Source organism: Pteropus medius, unplaced genomic scaffold (genome assembly GCF_902729225.1).
Source record: "Pteropus medius unplaced genomic scaffold, Ma_sr-lr_union100, whole genome shotgun sequence".
Lineage (NCBI taxonomy): Eukaryota > Metazoa > Chordata > Mammalia > Chiroptera > Pteropodidae > Pteropus > Pteropus medius.
Window position 1 is genome coordinate 2211748 of NW_024347790.1, and position 15981 is coordinate 2227728.

Sequence of the window (15981 nt, forward strand, 5' to 3'; positions counted from 1 at the left end):
GTCAGCTTGTTACAGATCTGGACTGCGCTGCATAGGAGTGAGGCTTGAGCCTGGGACAGGGGCAGCGGGGTGGGATCTAGCACGTAGCACGAAGTGTGTGGCTCTTGCCAGAAACCTTGATACGGTAGTGTCGTTCTGGTGAAGAGTTGCCTGTGTCTATGTAGGAACAGTAGCGCAAGAGGAAACTGAACACCTGTAGCGGGTGACTCCACCCAAGGATGCAAGGGGGGATGCAGAGCTTCACCTGAAAGCAGACTTTGTTCCACTTACTATTTGTCCACTAAGCGCCTTAAAGCCGAGCTCAATTTCCCTTCTCTTTTTCAATTTCTATCTTATGGGATAAGCATGAGGATGGTATGAGAAAAGACTGTATCTGACTCATGGTAGATTCAATAACTGTTAGTTCCCGCTTCCATTTATAGCTGCAAACTGAGTAAATACACAACCCCTGATGATCACAACTCTGATGCATGATCTTAAGGCAGATAAGATCCCAAGGATAAATTAGCTGCTAGCCTCCCCACGCCCCGTCCTTTTGAGCTATATTTTTTGTAAGTTAAAAGAAAAACAAGTGATAAAGTAATAGGAGAAAGGTCTGGAATTTTTAACCCATTTACTATTTAGGAAAAAAGTGCAGCTGGCTGCCAGCATTAAGTTAATTTTACATAAACATACTCTTTAAGGCTGAAGCAAATGTGACTGGTTTTCAATGTGAAAATAAAATATAAAAACTGTTCTGTCTAAACAGAACTTGTCTCTAATCCTAATGTAACAGAAATGTATACAAAAATCGGATTCATCAAATGAATTTTTGGCTAACAAGTGTCCGAGAATGATGTTAATATCACCCATAGAACTGCTACTTTTTCTAGGATTTGACATTTCCAGCAATTGAGAATTACTATATTTTGTAAATGGAAATAGCACTACTAAAAACAGAATGCTATAAATAGAATGGGGTCATTTGTTTCCAAAGGCTATTAATAATCTACAGCCATGCCACCCTGAACATACCAGATCCTATCTGATCTCGGAAATTAAGCAGGGGCGCGCCTGGTTAGTACTTGGATGGCAGACCACCTAGAAATATCAGGTAGATGGGTGTTTTTTTTTTTAAAAGGCTATTGATATGCCAGAGCGATGTGAAAATACTAATAAAAGCAAGATATTTTGTGGCAAACTTTGGGGGTAAGGTTAGGACTGTAATCCGCGAGTTATCTTAGGGTAAAAGATGCTGCCACAAGCACCACCGGCAAGTATTTTCAGGGCAAATGGGATACGGGTTAAAGCATCAAAGCAACTTTATGAAAAGGTTTGCTAAAGTATTAATTCATCAAAATGTCACAATAACATTTATTGTGCCCCTTTCTAGCAAGTCTCCTTAGATACCACAATATTAACAATCACAAACAGCTCACTTTCGAGGTCCTGCTTTGTTCTGTAGCACGGTGGCAAGCCTTACAGTGGTTATGTAGCTAACTAAAATGTGCCTTCGAGTAGTTTTCAATCTATTTGGATACCATGGGTTTGCAGAACATGCTAAGTGAATGCTTTCACAGAGACACAAAGTAATGTAGAATAAATTCAGGAACAAGTTCTAACCAGGGAAATCTGGAATCAGAATGCCACCCTCAGAGTACATAATAAGCACGTTCCTGCAGCCATGGTACTCAGAGTTCTATTCATATACAGATTCTCAGGCAATTTTTTTAATGGAAGAGGAAGAGACTCTAGTGTGTCTACCTCTGACAGAATTGGGAGCCCCTGTCAAGGCTGGTCAAGATAATGCTCATATTCTTACTTATTTGTCCACTGATTTATTCTCTCTTCTTTCCACAATGGATACAGTACTAAAGAGTAAAGAGAAATTGTGAGGACTTGAGATAAAGGAAAAAGAATAGAAAATAGTGAAGATGGGTAAGCATAGCCCACAGACATGCACACATGCACTCTCGGAAGACGTGATCTATAAATTTGGCTCTTCCAGAGGAAGACACAATCACTTACTAGCCTTTGGCATCCTCGAGATACAAATAAAACAGATTTTCATAAGAAGTCCAATGTTCCGTGTACTAAGAAAACCGTGGTCAACACTGGCTACTCTCTTTCCTCATTCCCCTGGTGGGAATCTCTCTCCTTTGGCAATTCCAAAGCTCTTTGAACTTCAAAGTCCCTGATTTATTTTACCCCAACAGGACTGAGGAAGAGACACCACAGACTGGGTGGCTTAAACAACAGAAATGTCTTTTCTCACAGTTCTAGAGGCTGGAAGTCAGAGATTAAGATGTCAGCAAATTTGGTTTTTCTCTCTTTGGCTTTCAGATAGCCAGCTTCTTGCTTTATCCTCACATGGCCTTTTCTCTGTGTGCTCACAGCCCTGGTACCTCTTCCTCTTAAAAGGACATCAGTTCTATTGGATTAGGGCCCTACCTTTAGGATATTATTTAACCTTAATTACTTCCGTAGAGGCCCTATAGCCAAACACAGTCACACTGGGGGTGAGAGCATCAACATATGAATTATAGGGGAACATCATTCAGCCCATAACAGTGTCTGTGTCCAAATTTCCCCTTACTCTAAGGACACTAATAAGAATTAGGGGACCACCCACTCCAGTATGACCTCATCTTAATTAATTACGTCTTCAACAACCCTTATTCCAAATAAGGTCATATTCTGAGGTACTGAGAATGAGGACTTTAACATATGAATTGGGGGGAGGGGGGCACAATTTAACTCATCACACAAAAAATGTAAAATAATACATGCGATATGTATTTTAAGTTTTTAAAATAAAAACATGGTACTATGTTAACCACAGGGTTAACAATTTTAAAATTCAAAATGTACTAATTTATAAGATTGAACTGCAGACGGCTTATCTTCAGTTTTGTTACTTTTATTTCTGCACTGATTTCGGTTTTGGAAGATGTTGAGAGGACATTCAGTTTAGAACTAGTAGAGAATGGATGGATTCATTCAAGTTAACATTCCAAAATAGACAGCTCAGGGGCCATGAGTCTAGTCACTGGGTTTTGGAGGTCCTGGTTAGAGTCTCATCTGAGCTGTTACAGTTTGTGTGATCTTGGTTAAATTAAACTCTCCATAACTCAGTTTTCTCATCTGTAAAATAAAGGTAACAATAATGTCTTCTCAGAGGACAGATTGGTAGTTGCGAGAGGCGGGGGGTGGAGGGTGGAAGAAATGGGTGAAGGGGGTCAAAAGGTACAGACTTCCAGTTATAGATAAGTAAGTTCTGCGGATGTGATGTGCAGCCTGGGGTCTATGGTTGACAATACGGTACTTTATATTTGAGAGATGATAAGAGGGTGGGTCTAAAAGGTTTTCATCACAAGGAAACAAAATTGTAACTATATGAGGTGATGAATATGAATAAACTTATTATTGTAACCATTTTGCCGTGTATTAATATATTGGATTCATTATGTTGTATGCCTTAAACTTCTACAATATTATGTAATTATAGCTCCATAAAAGTGGGGGAGGGGTAAGGAATGAGTTACTGATACAATGACATGGATAAATCTGAAAATAATTACGCTGAGTGAAAGAAGCCAAAGGAAGAGTACATATTGTATTATTCCATTTATATAACATTATACAAAATGTGAGATGATCCAAAGTGACAGAAAGCAAATCGACAGTTTCCTGGGGGCACCAGGAAACAAGTTCATTAACCTGGTTGTGGTGATGGTTTCACAGGCGTACACATATGTCAAAACTTACCAAATCATATGCTGTTAAATATGCTCCATTTATTGCATTGCAATTATAGATCAACAGGTTTGTAAAAAAAAAAAAAAATGTCTAGAAGGTGTGTGGGAGAATGGGGACAAAGTAAACAAGATTGACAAGGATACTCCTTTTCCAAAGGAGTTGATTCAGAAGACGCAGGTGGCTAACTACATAATAGAAGGTGGTTTTAAAAAATCACGATGTATGCTTATTTTCCATTAGTTACATATATTCCTCCACTTCCATTACCTCTTCTCACCATCTACCCTCACCCCTCTGACTGCTAAAAAAAAAATTATTGTTCAACTAGAAGGAAGGAAGGAGGGAAAGAAAGAAGAAAGGAAGGAAGTAAGGAAGGAAAACAGGCTACCTAAAGCCCTGGAAAATGGTAAATGTTTAATAAATATTAGCTATTACTATTTACTGGGCATCTACTAAGTGCTAGGCACTGTATACTTGAACCTAGAAGTAATAAAGAAAGCAGCCATAGCATACCAAGAGCTCGCAATCTGTCATAAAGAGAAGCAAATGGGGAAAAGAGGTTTATAGTCCTCTAATGGAAGAGTGCTCGGGGTGTAGTATGGAGACCAAGGAGAGATCTCAGTTCTGCAAGGACAAAGGGACCATCGGAAAAACTGAGCAGAGAAGGTGAATCTGAGTCTGGCTTCCAGGCCCAAGAACAGGGGAAGTCTCAGGAATGAGCTTTTATTCAGTCTGGACACTGCAAATAGTTCCTTTTAACCATTGCGTTGGGCTCAAAGCAGGTAAAATAAGAGGAACTTCACAGGGGAAGTCTAAGGCTAAATCAACTAAGAAGGGACCAGCCAAAGAGTTTAAACTTTGACCATAGCAGCAGTAGGAAGCCTGGCTGGTTTGAAAGAAGAAAGAGAATGGCAAGTAGAACAGTATTTCTCAAAGTGTGGACCCTGGAAGAGCATCGCCAACAGTGTTTGGGAACCTGTTAGAAATGAAAATTCTCTACCCTAGCCCAGACCTACTAAATCAGCAAATGTGGGTGTGGGGACAGCAATCTGTATTAACACACCTTCCAGGAGATTCTGACAGATCCTAAATTTGAGAAGAACCATTGGATTTGAGTTTAGAAAGACACCCAGGCAGACTGGGACAGGGAGTCTGAGTAGAAAGTTGGTGTAATACTCCAGGAAGTATAATGCTGTGGATTCACTTATTCACTCAACAAATAGTCCCTGATCATCTACTATGTGCCAGATACTGTTCTAGATACTAAAGATACTGCTGTATCTTTAGTATCTAGAACAGTATCTGGCACATAGTAGCAAAGCAGAGAAAAATCATGTGGTAATGAGTGCATAATCTAGTGGAAATAACACTATTTACCATTGATATAGTTCCAGATGCTTTCCTAAACAGTTTGTATTTACTATTTTATCTTCATAACTCCTTCAGATAGGTACAGTTTTTGTCTTCACTTTATAGTTAAGGAAACTGATTAAGTAGTTTGTGCGAGGTCACATTGCTTGTATTAGAAGCTAGCATCAAATCCAGGGTCACGCGACAGACAACATGCTCCTAGCGACTATACTATAGTGCTTCCACAGTGTCATAGTGGCACTCGTGGGGATGGTGGTGGTGGAACATATTCATTCGATATACATTGTTTTAGCACCTACTGTATACTAGGCACTGTCCTAGTAGTTTAGTTAACAAGACCTCTGTCTTTATGGAATTACATTCTAGCAGACGGTAAACAATAAAATTAGGAAATAAACAATTTAGATAGTATATTAGAAGGTAATAAATGCTACGAAAAACACATTAAAACATAGTAAGGGGGATAAAGACCATGATAGAAGAACGAGACAGAGGGATGGAGATGAGCAAGTTGAGATATTAACAAAGACTTGAATATGAGGAAGTTAGTCAAAGGGCTAACTGACAGAAGACCATTCTAGGCAGAGGGGGCAGCTGCAAACAAGGTGGCAATGTGGGAGCTAGGCAGGAACAGCCGGGAGGCCAGTGTGGCTGGAGCTGAGCGATCCACAGCTGCAGAGCAAGGAAGGAGGCTTTGCGTGCCCATCTTGTAAGGCTGTTTTTTACCCTGTAAGGTGGACAGCCATTGCAGGATTGTGAGCAGAGGAGTGCCTTGATTTGACTATGTTTTAAAGGGACTCCACTGATTGTTCTGTTGAGAATAGACTATGGGGGACAAGAGAGACTCATTGGGGGCTATCTCAATCACCAGAGGGGATGAAATGATGGCAGCTTGGACTTAGGTGGTAAAGTCAACAGGTTAGGCTGATGGATAGATATGGAGGTAAGCGGAAGAGTAGATTCTGGGACCACCTGCTGAAAGGAGATGACTGTGGAAGAAGCAGGTAAGGGGGTGAGGGTGTTTAGGGGGGTTGTTTTGGATAACCAAGTTGGGTATACAAGTCTAGAGTTGAGAGAGAGATCTAGAAATCGGAAGAAAATATGGGAGTTTTAAGTAAACAGACCGTTTAAAATATAATAATGAAGATAATATTAAAAAATAATGTTCGAGATGTGCTTTATTGCAGGTTTACTCGTTGTCAGACATTATGCTCAACCCCAGGGAGACTGGTTCATTTAATCCCAACAAAATGAGAAGGGAGGTGGGACAGTGGGAGATATTTACCATCAGGGACAAAAATTGCCAGTGGCCTCTATTCCTTGATCCACTTTTTTAGGGAATTCTGTCTGGGGATGAAGACGCAACAGATAACATTTTTCACTCTCCATCTTTTCTTATGGATGAACCCTTTCAAGGCTCCCTCCCTCTCTGGGGTCCGCCTCCATTCCCTTGGGCATGCGCACACAAGCCCGTTCTCCGGGCATCTCGAGCTGGGCGCTCCAGAGGAAGCCACACGTTGCTAGGAGACTCAAAGGTCTCCCAGGCCGTGACAGTTGGCCTCTCGCTGCCCCGCCCAGGGCCCCTAGCGGAGAACACGAGCACCTCCGCGCTCTCTTACGAGCTCCCGGGCGGGCCGCCCCAGCCTCTCCACGTCGGCTGAGCTTGGGTAACCGCAGAGAGCTGGACCAGGGCTGGGTGGACTGCAGCTGAAGGGCCGGCCCTGCTCGCCCCGCCCCTGCGCCCGCCTGGGCCCCGCCCCGGAAGCCCAGGCCCCGCCCCTTCCGCCCCTGCTCTCCATCGCCTGTTCAGAGATTCGTCCTACCTGCTTCTGGTTTGACGTTACCTTCTTCTCTTCCAGGGAAGGACTTTATTTAGTCCCTGTTGAGTTTCAGAGTCTTATTCTCCAGTATTTTCCCAGCCACCCCTTGCCCCCTTCGGCTTTAGGGGCTGCGATTCTGGGGGCTTCTTTCAGAGATCGTTCCTTGGACCAGTCATTGGGCCTCCAGTTTTTAGAATACCTTCCCTGCCTCAGCCTTCTCTAGGCAGGATTTACTTTACAGACACAACTGGTGGTTTCTGGCAGAAAAAAAAAAAAAAAAAGTTTAAGGGACCAGAGAAGGGATGTTTAGTTGTGCAGGCCGGAATGGAGGGTTTTTTGTCCTGCACAAATGTAGGTTAACACACCCGTACCGTGGACCACGAAGGCCTATTTGGGGAACCAATATTGTTTTTTTCAACTGAACATGCAAAAACTTTGGAAAGGAACTGAGGCCCAGGGATGTTAACTGACTTGACCAAGGTTACAGGCTAGTTAACGGGCGCCTCTGCCATATCCTGCTGTGTCTAGGAACAGAAAAAATAAAATGGGGAAAGAAATAGAAGATTAGAGATACTAATGCTCTTAGAGTTTTAATGCCACTAAAAGTAAAAGCACTTTTTAGAGCAGAAGAGATGAAAAGGGGTTTTGCAAAGAAGGGAGTTTAAGAGGGCTGGCTAGATCAAAAGGTTCTACTGTTAGATCAGATTAGAACCTTAGATTGTCCAGGATTTGATATTGGTGGTTTTATTTTTTTTTTTTAATACCCATATAACCCCTAACAAAATTTGATTTTTACAAACTAGAAAGTCAGACATTGCCATTTCCTGTTTCTGCAGATACGGCTTAGTAGTATAGAGATAGAACGTATTTTATATCAATTATTTTTTTTTGCCATCGCTGTCAGTAAAACCAGTAAATTTCAAAGTGCTGAATGTTACTAGCAGAATTAGTATTAAGTTGACCTTTCCTAATTTTAGTTACATTCTGGGTTTTTAATAAGTAGTAAGTTATAAAAGAAACAAAAAAAAGAGGAATTTGCACCACCACTATATAGTTATAGTAGCCACTAAGGTTGCTATTATAGTGAAATGCATTCATGTTCCCTTTAGCTTTTTGTGAAGAAGTTTTGAAATGCCTGATGTATCTAAAAGAGGTATATTTCTACTGAGGAAAAAAATGGCAATTTCCCCAGTAGTTCAACTGAATGTAGCATACTTTCTGCTTTTAGTAAATATAGCATTTCCCCCCACATCTAATCGGTTGCCAGATCCTGCCAACTCTTCGTTATATATCTTGTATTTCTTTTTTCCATTTCCAGTTCTCCCCTCTTCCCCCATTTACTCTTGCCTGGACATGCCAATGATTTTATAATTGAACTCTTCATGTATACTCTCTGAGTTTGAGCTTTTGAAAAACAATGATGAAATTACGTACCCATGCCAACTGCTTGCTTCTGAGGCATAAAAGATTTAGGGAGTACCAGTTGGATAAGGACAATGGATTATCAGTGTAGTTTAGGAAGTTGTGCTCTCTTAGTTGTCCCTTAGTATAGTTCCTTAAGATCCCTTTGCTCCAGTTAGATGCCCCGCAAGTAGACTCATGTGTTTGACATCATGCTGTTGGTCTGCTGCCCACTCTCTTCAGCCTTCTCTTTTATTTGTAGCTTTTTATAAGTCTCACAAGTTACAACATAAGATGAAACAACTGTGCCATAGATGCACACAAATATATTTGCCTTGTGGTACAGACTGAAAAGATGTTCATCCCTCCTAAAGGTACTCCTTAGAAATTAATTGGGCATCTGCATATGAGTGTGTACACACACACACACACACACACAAAATCTTCATGTCCAATCATAATTCTACATTTTGCTAAAAGATGGAAATTTATCACACAATTCTGACTGACACTCTTCATCCTTCATGGAATAATTAAATTCTATTGTCTAAAATGAAAGGTCCTACACAATCTGTTTTCAGTATAGTATCCCAACAATCTGCCCAAACCCTTTTTGCAACAAGGCAAGATATAAATACATAAATGAACAAATAATTTACCTAGAACATGATACACTCTCTTCTATTTCTGGAATCCCTTCTTGTCATAATGCTCTCTTGCAATGCCTGCCCCATTATTTATGCCTTTTCTTTAAGAACTAGATTCAAACTCACCTCCTTCTTCAAGCAACCACTGACTGCCTCAGCCCATCATGACTCCCAATGTAGTAAAAATCTGTATGTTAATTGTAACCTTTGCTTTTTACCTCCACTTCCTATCACTCCCTGTTTTAAAGAGTCCCTTGTCTCTGTGTCGGAATTACTTGGCCATTGTAAGTTTTTATTTTAGTTTTTACCCAGATGACCAGACCTTTGAGAGTTAGTGGCATATTACTCATTCTTCACTGAAAAATTTTACCTATGTCACTTGCATTGAGGTCTTTGTCATCTCAAATCATAGAGCGTCAGCCAAGCAACTAGGCATTGCAGTTTCATTCTCCTGCTTTCTATTATCCCAGAACTTTCTTCTCAGAGATATAGCCATGACAGGTCTCAGAATTTCTGCCTCAGTCCCACTGTTGCCACCAATCTGCATAAGCGCCATATTGAAAATGTTAATAATAGGCTTAGATTGATGAAAGGAGCCATACGCAGATACCACTCAGGAAAATCAAATGATTTAACTATCTAAATAAACAAAGAAGTCAGCTAGGTTAGAATAGACGACAGAGAAATAGAAGCATTGTTAAATGATAGATGGATGTGTGAGCTTATAGCACCCTCAAATGAGATCTATCAGCGGACACACAGTTGCACATGCTAAGTTTGAATGAGCAAGGATCACATCAGATCTTGTCAATTTCAGAGATGCACGATGTACCATGTGATTGCAAACATACAGTGCGTTGCACGCTCAGTACTCTTAACTCTTAACTTTGTATCTATCATTCTCAGCCTCACTACTTATCCGAGCTTGAGCCAAACACATTTGTAAATTGATTTCTGTGGAGCTATAACTAAAGTCTATTATTGAGGTGTCTTTGGGAATATGGAATTTGCCAGGCCTCCTGGAGCAATTTCTGTTTGTACCTTTTCCTGTGTCACCCAAGTTTTGTGACCTAACAGTGTCATTTATATTTTCATAAGATTTATATGATCGAATAACATGTTTATATACATTTTGCATCTATAATGTCTAACTCGCCATATTGCATTTAAAAATCTCATTTCGCCAAGCATTTGTCAAGCACTTACTGAGTTTCAGGGACAATAATATATGCCGAAAATAAAAATAGCCTATGACTTTATCTGTGGCTCGGAAGAATTCAACATTTTAGCAAGTTAGACGGGCAGCCACGGAGGCGGAGGAGCATTTCTCCACAGAGAGAAGCTGCTGCTCCCTGCAGTCATCTGACTCCCCTCTGCCTTTGAGATCCAACCGGAGTTCGAGCTGAGCTGAGGTCAAGCAGGCCCCTAGTCACTCCCAGTCAACGACGGAAACTGGTGGCCGCACTAGGCCTGACCAGTGTTGCCTAGAGCAAGGGTCCTCCACAGGCATTCTTCATGCTGGATTTCCCCACTGGCCTCTGGAGCGCTTTCCCCCCAATTCTACCTTCTCCTTTTCCATCCCCAGGTGTCAGGCATGCATCATGGTATAAAAGCTTTTCCCTCAGACTCCTGCTCCTTCTTTCCTTATGTTTCATAAGCTTTACCCCCAATAAATTCTGGTACTCTACCTCGGCATCTGCTTTTCTGAGTACCTGAACTCAGAGCACACAGACGCACACAATAATTACCGTTGTCCCCACTTATCTGCGGTTTCATTTTCCATGGTTTCAGTTACCCATAGTCAACCATGGGAAAATATTCCATGGAAAGTTCGAGAATGAAGAAATCGTCCGTTTTAAATGTGTGCCCATCTGAGTAGCATGATGAAATCAGGTGCCAGAGGCTCCCTCACACCTAGTACATGAATCATCATCCCTTTGTCCAGCGTCTCCAAGCTGTAGATGCTCCCCGCCCCTTAGTCACTTAGTAGCCATCTTGGTTATCAGATCTGTTATGAGAGGAAAGAAACCTCTGCTTCCAGCGAGGGGAAATAGAAGAGCGTGAGAAGAGAAACCTTACATTTTCTTTTTAGGAAGGAAAAAAAAGATGTAGTTTTGAACATAATCAAATGGAACGGTAGTGGGATATTTTGCCAACCTGCCAAGCAGTTAAAAATGGGTGTGATTTCAGAAATGTGTCAACTATTATTGCCTAGAACAACTATTGCCAGAATTAGTTTCCGGCCTTTCGGACTGCACTCCATAACTCTGAATGCAATTTTATTTGATGAATAAATCAACAGTTCTCTATGTACCTTTCGGGGTTTATTTTATTTCCAAAATAGAACGCGACTCCTTCTCAATCTTGGAACTGGATGTTTAAAGTTTAATATATTTAATAGGATTCTCAAGTCTCTATTTTTAAATGCTAGTTTTGTTTATTCTTAAAGGGACTTTCAAATTGTCACTATTATGTCCTCTATTAATTTCACTTTAATATCTTTCAGAATTAATTGGTAACAAGACGTCTGTAACCATGGCTAGTTCTGACGTGAAACCAAAATCAATAAGTCGTGCCAAAAAATGGTCGGAAGAGATAGAAAATCTGTACAGATTTCAACAAGCAGGATATCGGGATGAAATTGAATATAAACAAGTGAAACAAGTTTCTATGGTAAGATTTATGTCCTACAAACCTGAACTCACAATGAGTTTGTTAGATGATGTAAAGGATCAAAATAAGACAAAGAGCCTGAAAATAACTAACAGAATTCTACTCCAACTCTCTCATTTAATTGATGAGGAAGGAGACCAAGGCCAGAAGAGAGATTTTCAGGCAGAGTAGGGCAAGAGGTGGTCCCTCAGCATGGAAATATTAAGAATTTTCCAGCTTTCATTGAACCGTGCTCTGCTACATGAATCTTTTATGGTAAACCATAAAAGCAGAATCTTTTTTCCCTCACTTAGGCAATTCTATTATTGGATACTCAGTTTGTTGCATAACTATTATTTCTTTATAGTTTCTCTTTTATTTTGACCATAAATTATAAAAGGGTTAAATCCTATTTATTATGGAGATTATAAGTGACAAAAAAAATTAGAGAACAATGCCTGACTTTGGTTGTGCATTCCCGTTAAGAGATTAGAGACATGATTTTGCTTTACAAAGAAAACATCAAAATCTAGACATGGCACCAGTTTAGAATGTGATTTTTTTTTAAAAAAAAATCATCTATTCTACCAGAAACTGGAAGATTGAGTTTTTAAGAATATTATAGAATATGACATAGTATTCGTAAATGTTTTAATGTTTAGATTTGGGGTTACAACAAATTATTAACTTGATTTTTTATTTTCATTTATTTTTTTAGTATTTACCATTTTTCCAGAGACTAATTTATCTCTGGATTTTTCAGATCTCTATTTTCTCTTCTTCATTCAACTCTTTGATCTCTACTTAATATTTCCTTTAAAAAGACAAGAAAAGGAATGATGATATTACAGAGCTAAAATGCAATAGACTCTTTAATTTAACAGACATTAGTAGGGTTGGTGAGGAATGAAGTTAAAAACACTGATTCAATGGAGATTTGATGACTGATTTTCATCTGCAGTCCTCCCTCAGTATCCCGGGGGTTAGTTCCATGACCCACCCCCGCTCACAGATACCAAAATCTGCAGGTGCTCAAGGCCCTTACATAAAATGGCGTAGTATTTCCATATGACCTACATTTGCATGTAGGCTAAAGTAGGGTATGCCTACACATCGCTTCATTCATGTGGATTCAGCATAATGCTTGGCATGTGGCAACTTCAAGTTTTGCTTTTTGGAACTTAACTGGATTTTTAAAAATATTTTCGATCTGCAATGGGTTGGATCTGCAGATGACAGACCCACGGATACAGAGGGCCGACCCTAGTCATCTTCTGACACCTGCTAACATTTTCTTGACCCTGTTAGCAAAAGGTACCCTTCACTAGTGTGTCATCTATGGCTTTTAAATGGAGAAAACACAGCACAAACATTCGCGGTGGGCCTTAAAGGATGGGCAGGGTGGTAACAGCAGGCTTGCCTTGAGTGGCATGTCTCAGTGGACAGTGGCCTGAAGGGTGTGAGTGAAGTTCTTTGTTCTGACCTGGGGCACCCCGCCCTTATGGGCAATATCAGTGCTGACTTATCTCCCTACCCATGGACAGCTAAACTTGAAGACCATACCGCTCGGGACCACCAGAGTCTCAGGAGTGGAGGTCTCCTCAACTGAATGAGAGCAATCAAGTAAAAATCCAAGAAGGAAAAATTATGAAATAGCAAAGAGGTATAAAAAGAAAACTGTCTAGAGGTCGATGAGTGCAGAAGCCATATAGCTGCTTAAAGGCTCTTTATCCCATAGGAAGTGGTCATGTGTTTTCTGAAGCAGCCGCAGTTGGACGAATGTTTCCTCACTGCATGAGATGGTGTTGGAGACCCTAGCCAACGAAAGGGAACCTGCCACTGGCCCCAAGAGGAAGAAAGCTGTAATGATGTCTTGAGAACACCTTCCTTTCTCTGCTGAGAACAGTAGAAGCTATGAAAGGCAAGCTCAACATAAGTGATAGAAAGCCTGACTTTTTTCCATACTATAGATGTCAGAGAGCCTGCCAAGGTTTATCAGATATGCTGCCACCTATTTTGCTGATTCTCAAATAACTGAGACGACAGAAGAGAATGAAAACGTGCTGTCAGTAATCTAGGACATGTATTCTTTTGTATTCATATCCCACTTGAAAGCTGTGGTTAAGTGGGAACCGTGAGATGGTGTTGAAGAATAGGACTTGGTTTTCCAGCCCATGAGACCTGAATAACAGGTTTTTGACCACGAGAGAGGAGTGCATCTCACAAAAATCCAGAAGAAACATATCCAGTGACAGCAACGCATGGACCTGATTAAGTAGGCATAACATATATCTGGAGAGGAAGCAGGGGGAAATGTCCAAATGAGATCAGGCCAAATGATAAAGTAAGCAAACCGATGTGACGTGTGAGAAAGAATAGTGGGAGAGGTAAGAGAAGATCGCCGAAGATGATATTCATGACCTCGAATGTCCATTAAACACTGAGTTTCAAAGTGAACTTGAAATATGGACATGAGGAAATACATATGGACCTTTGAATATATCGAGTTTACCTGTTTCCTTTAGTCACTGTCGCGACATCAACAGTCAGCTCTAGGTGTTTCCAGGATGGGGTCTGGCCTTAGCCCTAATTTCCTCCTGGGGAATTACTCTTAGAAGTTAGGAAGTAATTATGTTTAAAATCATTTATAAACATAGAATAAAGTTTAGATTATTTTGGATGTTTTCTCTACCTACTGAGTAGAAGTTTAATTGTAGAAATTGGAATCTAGAGAGAGGCACCAAATTAGTTGTTTTGCTGTAAAAGGATGAATTTGGATGTGGGTAATACTAGGAGTGCCAATATTTTTACATTTTATGCTTTAAGTTTCTTTGTTATACTTTTAACTCTTCGATAGTAAAATAGTGTATAAAATGAAGCCAGCGCGACAGTGTTTGTATTCTGGCTTGTGATGTGCAGGTAGATCGTTGGCCAGAGACTGGATATGTGAAGAAACTTCAGAGAAGAGACAATACTTTCTATTACTACAACAAACAGAGGGAGTGTGACGACAAGGAAGTCCACAAAGTGAAGATTTACGCTTACTAGGCCTTTGTTCTTTGTACGACTTGTCATTATCTTTTAAGATTTCATTGTTTCATTCTTCATCATGTCAATGTTTGTCATTTTACAAAATAATTCAAAATGCAGACTTCAATTGAATGTGCTGAAACCCAAAAGCCATAAAATGTGGTAATTATTAATCATCCTGTTCTGTTCTAAAATATAACTTCAGAAGCATTAAAGTGGTACCTTGGTCCTGTTCTTTTGACTATTTGAGCTGTGATAAAATAACCACCATGCACAGGGGCGGGGGTGGGGGGAGGGGTGGGAAACAGCCCATTGGGAACCATCCACTGGTTATGCTAGTTATGCACAGGTCACTGCTCCGCCCACCTGCCCCGCCCCCCGGCCTTGACCACTGTTCAGGACCATCGCTTCCAACTGCCAGGTCTGCATTTTGTGGCCTGAGGGCTTTCACTCGCCTCCGGAGTCCTTAGCCTGGTGTTGAGTGGACCGGAAATGCCAAGGGATGATGTTGGCTCCTGGGAGCAGACCTCTCCCCGTGGCCGATGGGGAAGAGGTGTCTAAAATGTCCAGCAACCTGGCATCTCTCATGGAATGCATCCTGGCTGTGAGCTCTACCCTGGCACCCAGTTTTCCCAGCAGGACTAAGAGTCAGTCACCTGTAGCTGTATCTGACTTGGTAACATTGTCTGTTGGTCCCCTCCTTTCCCTGCCCCTCCCTCCACACCTGCCAGGGGTTCCTTCTGACCTGAATCACCTCCTTATACGTGAAGCCTTGTCCCCCAGGGAAGTCCTCCCAAGTCTCAGTGACACTGTCTCTGCCTTTCCCAACACTGCTTGGGATCACCCTCCAAAACATCCACATTCTCACCCAAGGAACCTGCGAATGTGGCGCCTTATATGGCAAAGGAAACTTTGCAGATGTAATTAAGTTAAAGAATTTAAGATGGGCGTTCCCGGAAGTACACGGAGTTGGGAATTGGGCATACGGTCTGCCTGGAGCCACTGGTTCCCCGCAGGTGGCTGGGCCCCTAGCTGAGCACCTGGCCTTGGGCACCCTGGAGTCGCTGGCCCATCCCGGAGGCTGTGTTATCCTTGACCATGACTCCCTCCACACGCTGCTCACCCCAGCAGGTTCATCTGCTCCTCCCCCGACTGCAGCACCAATTACCACGAGGCCCAGCAGTGAGGTGCACACCCGTGCGAGCACAGTGGACAGACTGTTCGTGCCGTGAAGGGTGTGGCAAAGCCTTTGTCAGGGACTGCCACCGGAGCCACCAGCCCCGATACACACTGCAGAAAAGCCTTCTGCGCAGCTACCGGCT

General features: G+C 41.4%; 1 protein-coding gene across 1 annotated transcript; it reads left to right on the top strand.

Moving 5' to 3' along the window:
* The first annotated feature begins 6731 nt into the window (after positions 1-6731).
* On the top strand, positions 6732-14891 carry MEIG1 (meiosis/spermiogenesis associated 1). Its single transcript, XM_039877630.1, has 3 exons — positions 6732-6776; positions 11484-11650; positions 14549-14891. The coding sequence occupies exons 2-3, from the start codon at positions 11513-11515 to the stop codon at positions 14675-14677; spliced, it is 267 nt and encodes an 88-aa protein (XP_039733564.1). The 5' UTR covers positions 6732-6776; positions 11484-11512; the 3' UTR covers positions 14678-14891.
* Positions 14892-15981: the final 1090 nt, after the last annotated feature.

Excerpts from the sequence above, each read along its gene's own strand:
- MEIG1 (XM_039877630.1), top strand. The coding sequence starts at position 11,513 with ATGGCTAGTTCTGACGTGAAACCAAAATCAATAAGTCGTGCCAAAAAA. Across the intron at positions 11,651-14,548 it reads AAGTGAAACAAGTTTCTATG|GTAGATCGTTGGCCAGAGAC; the intron begins GTAAGATTTATG and ends TGTGATGTGCAG.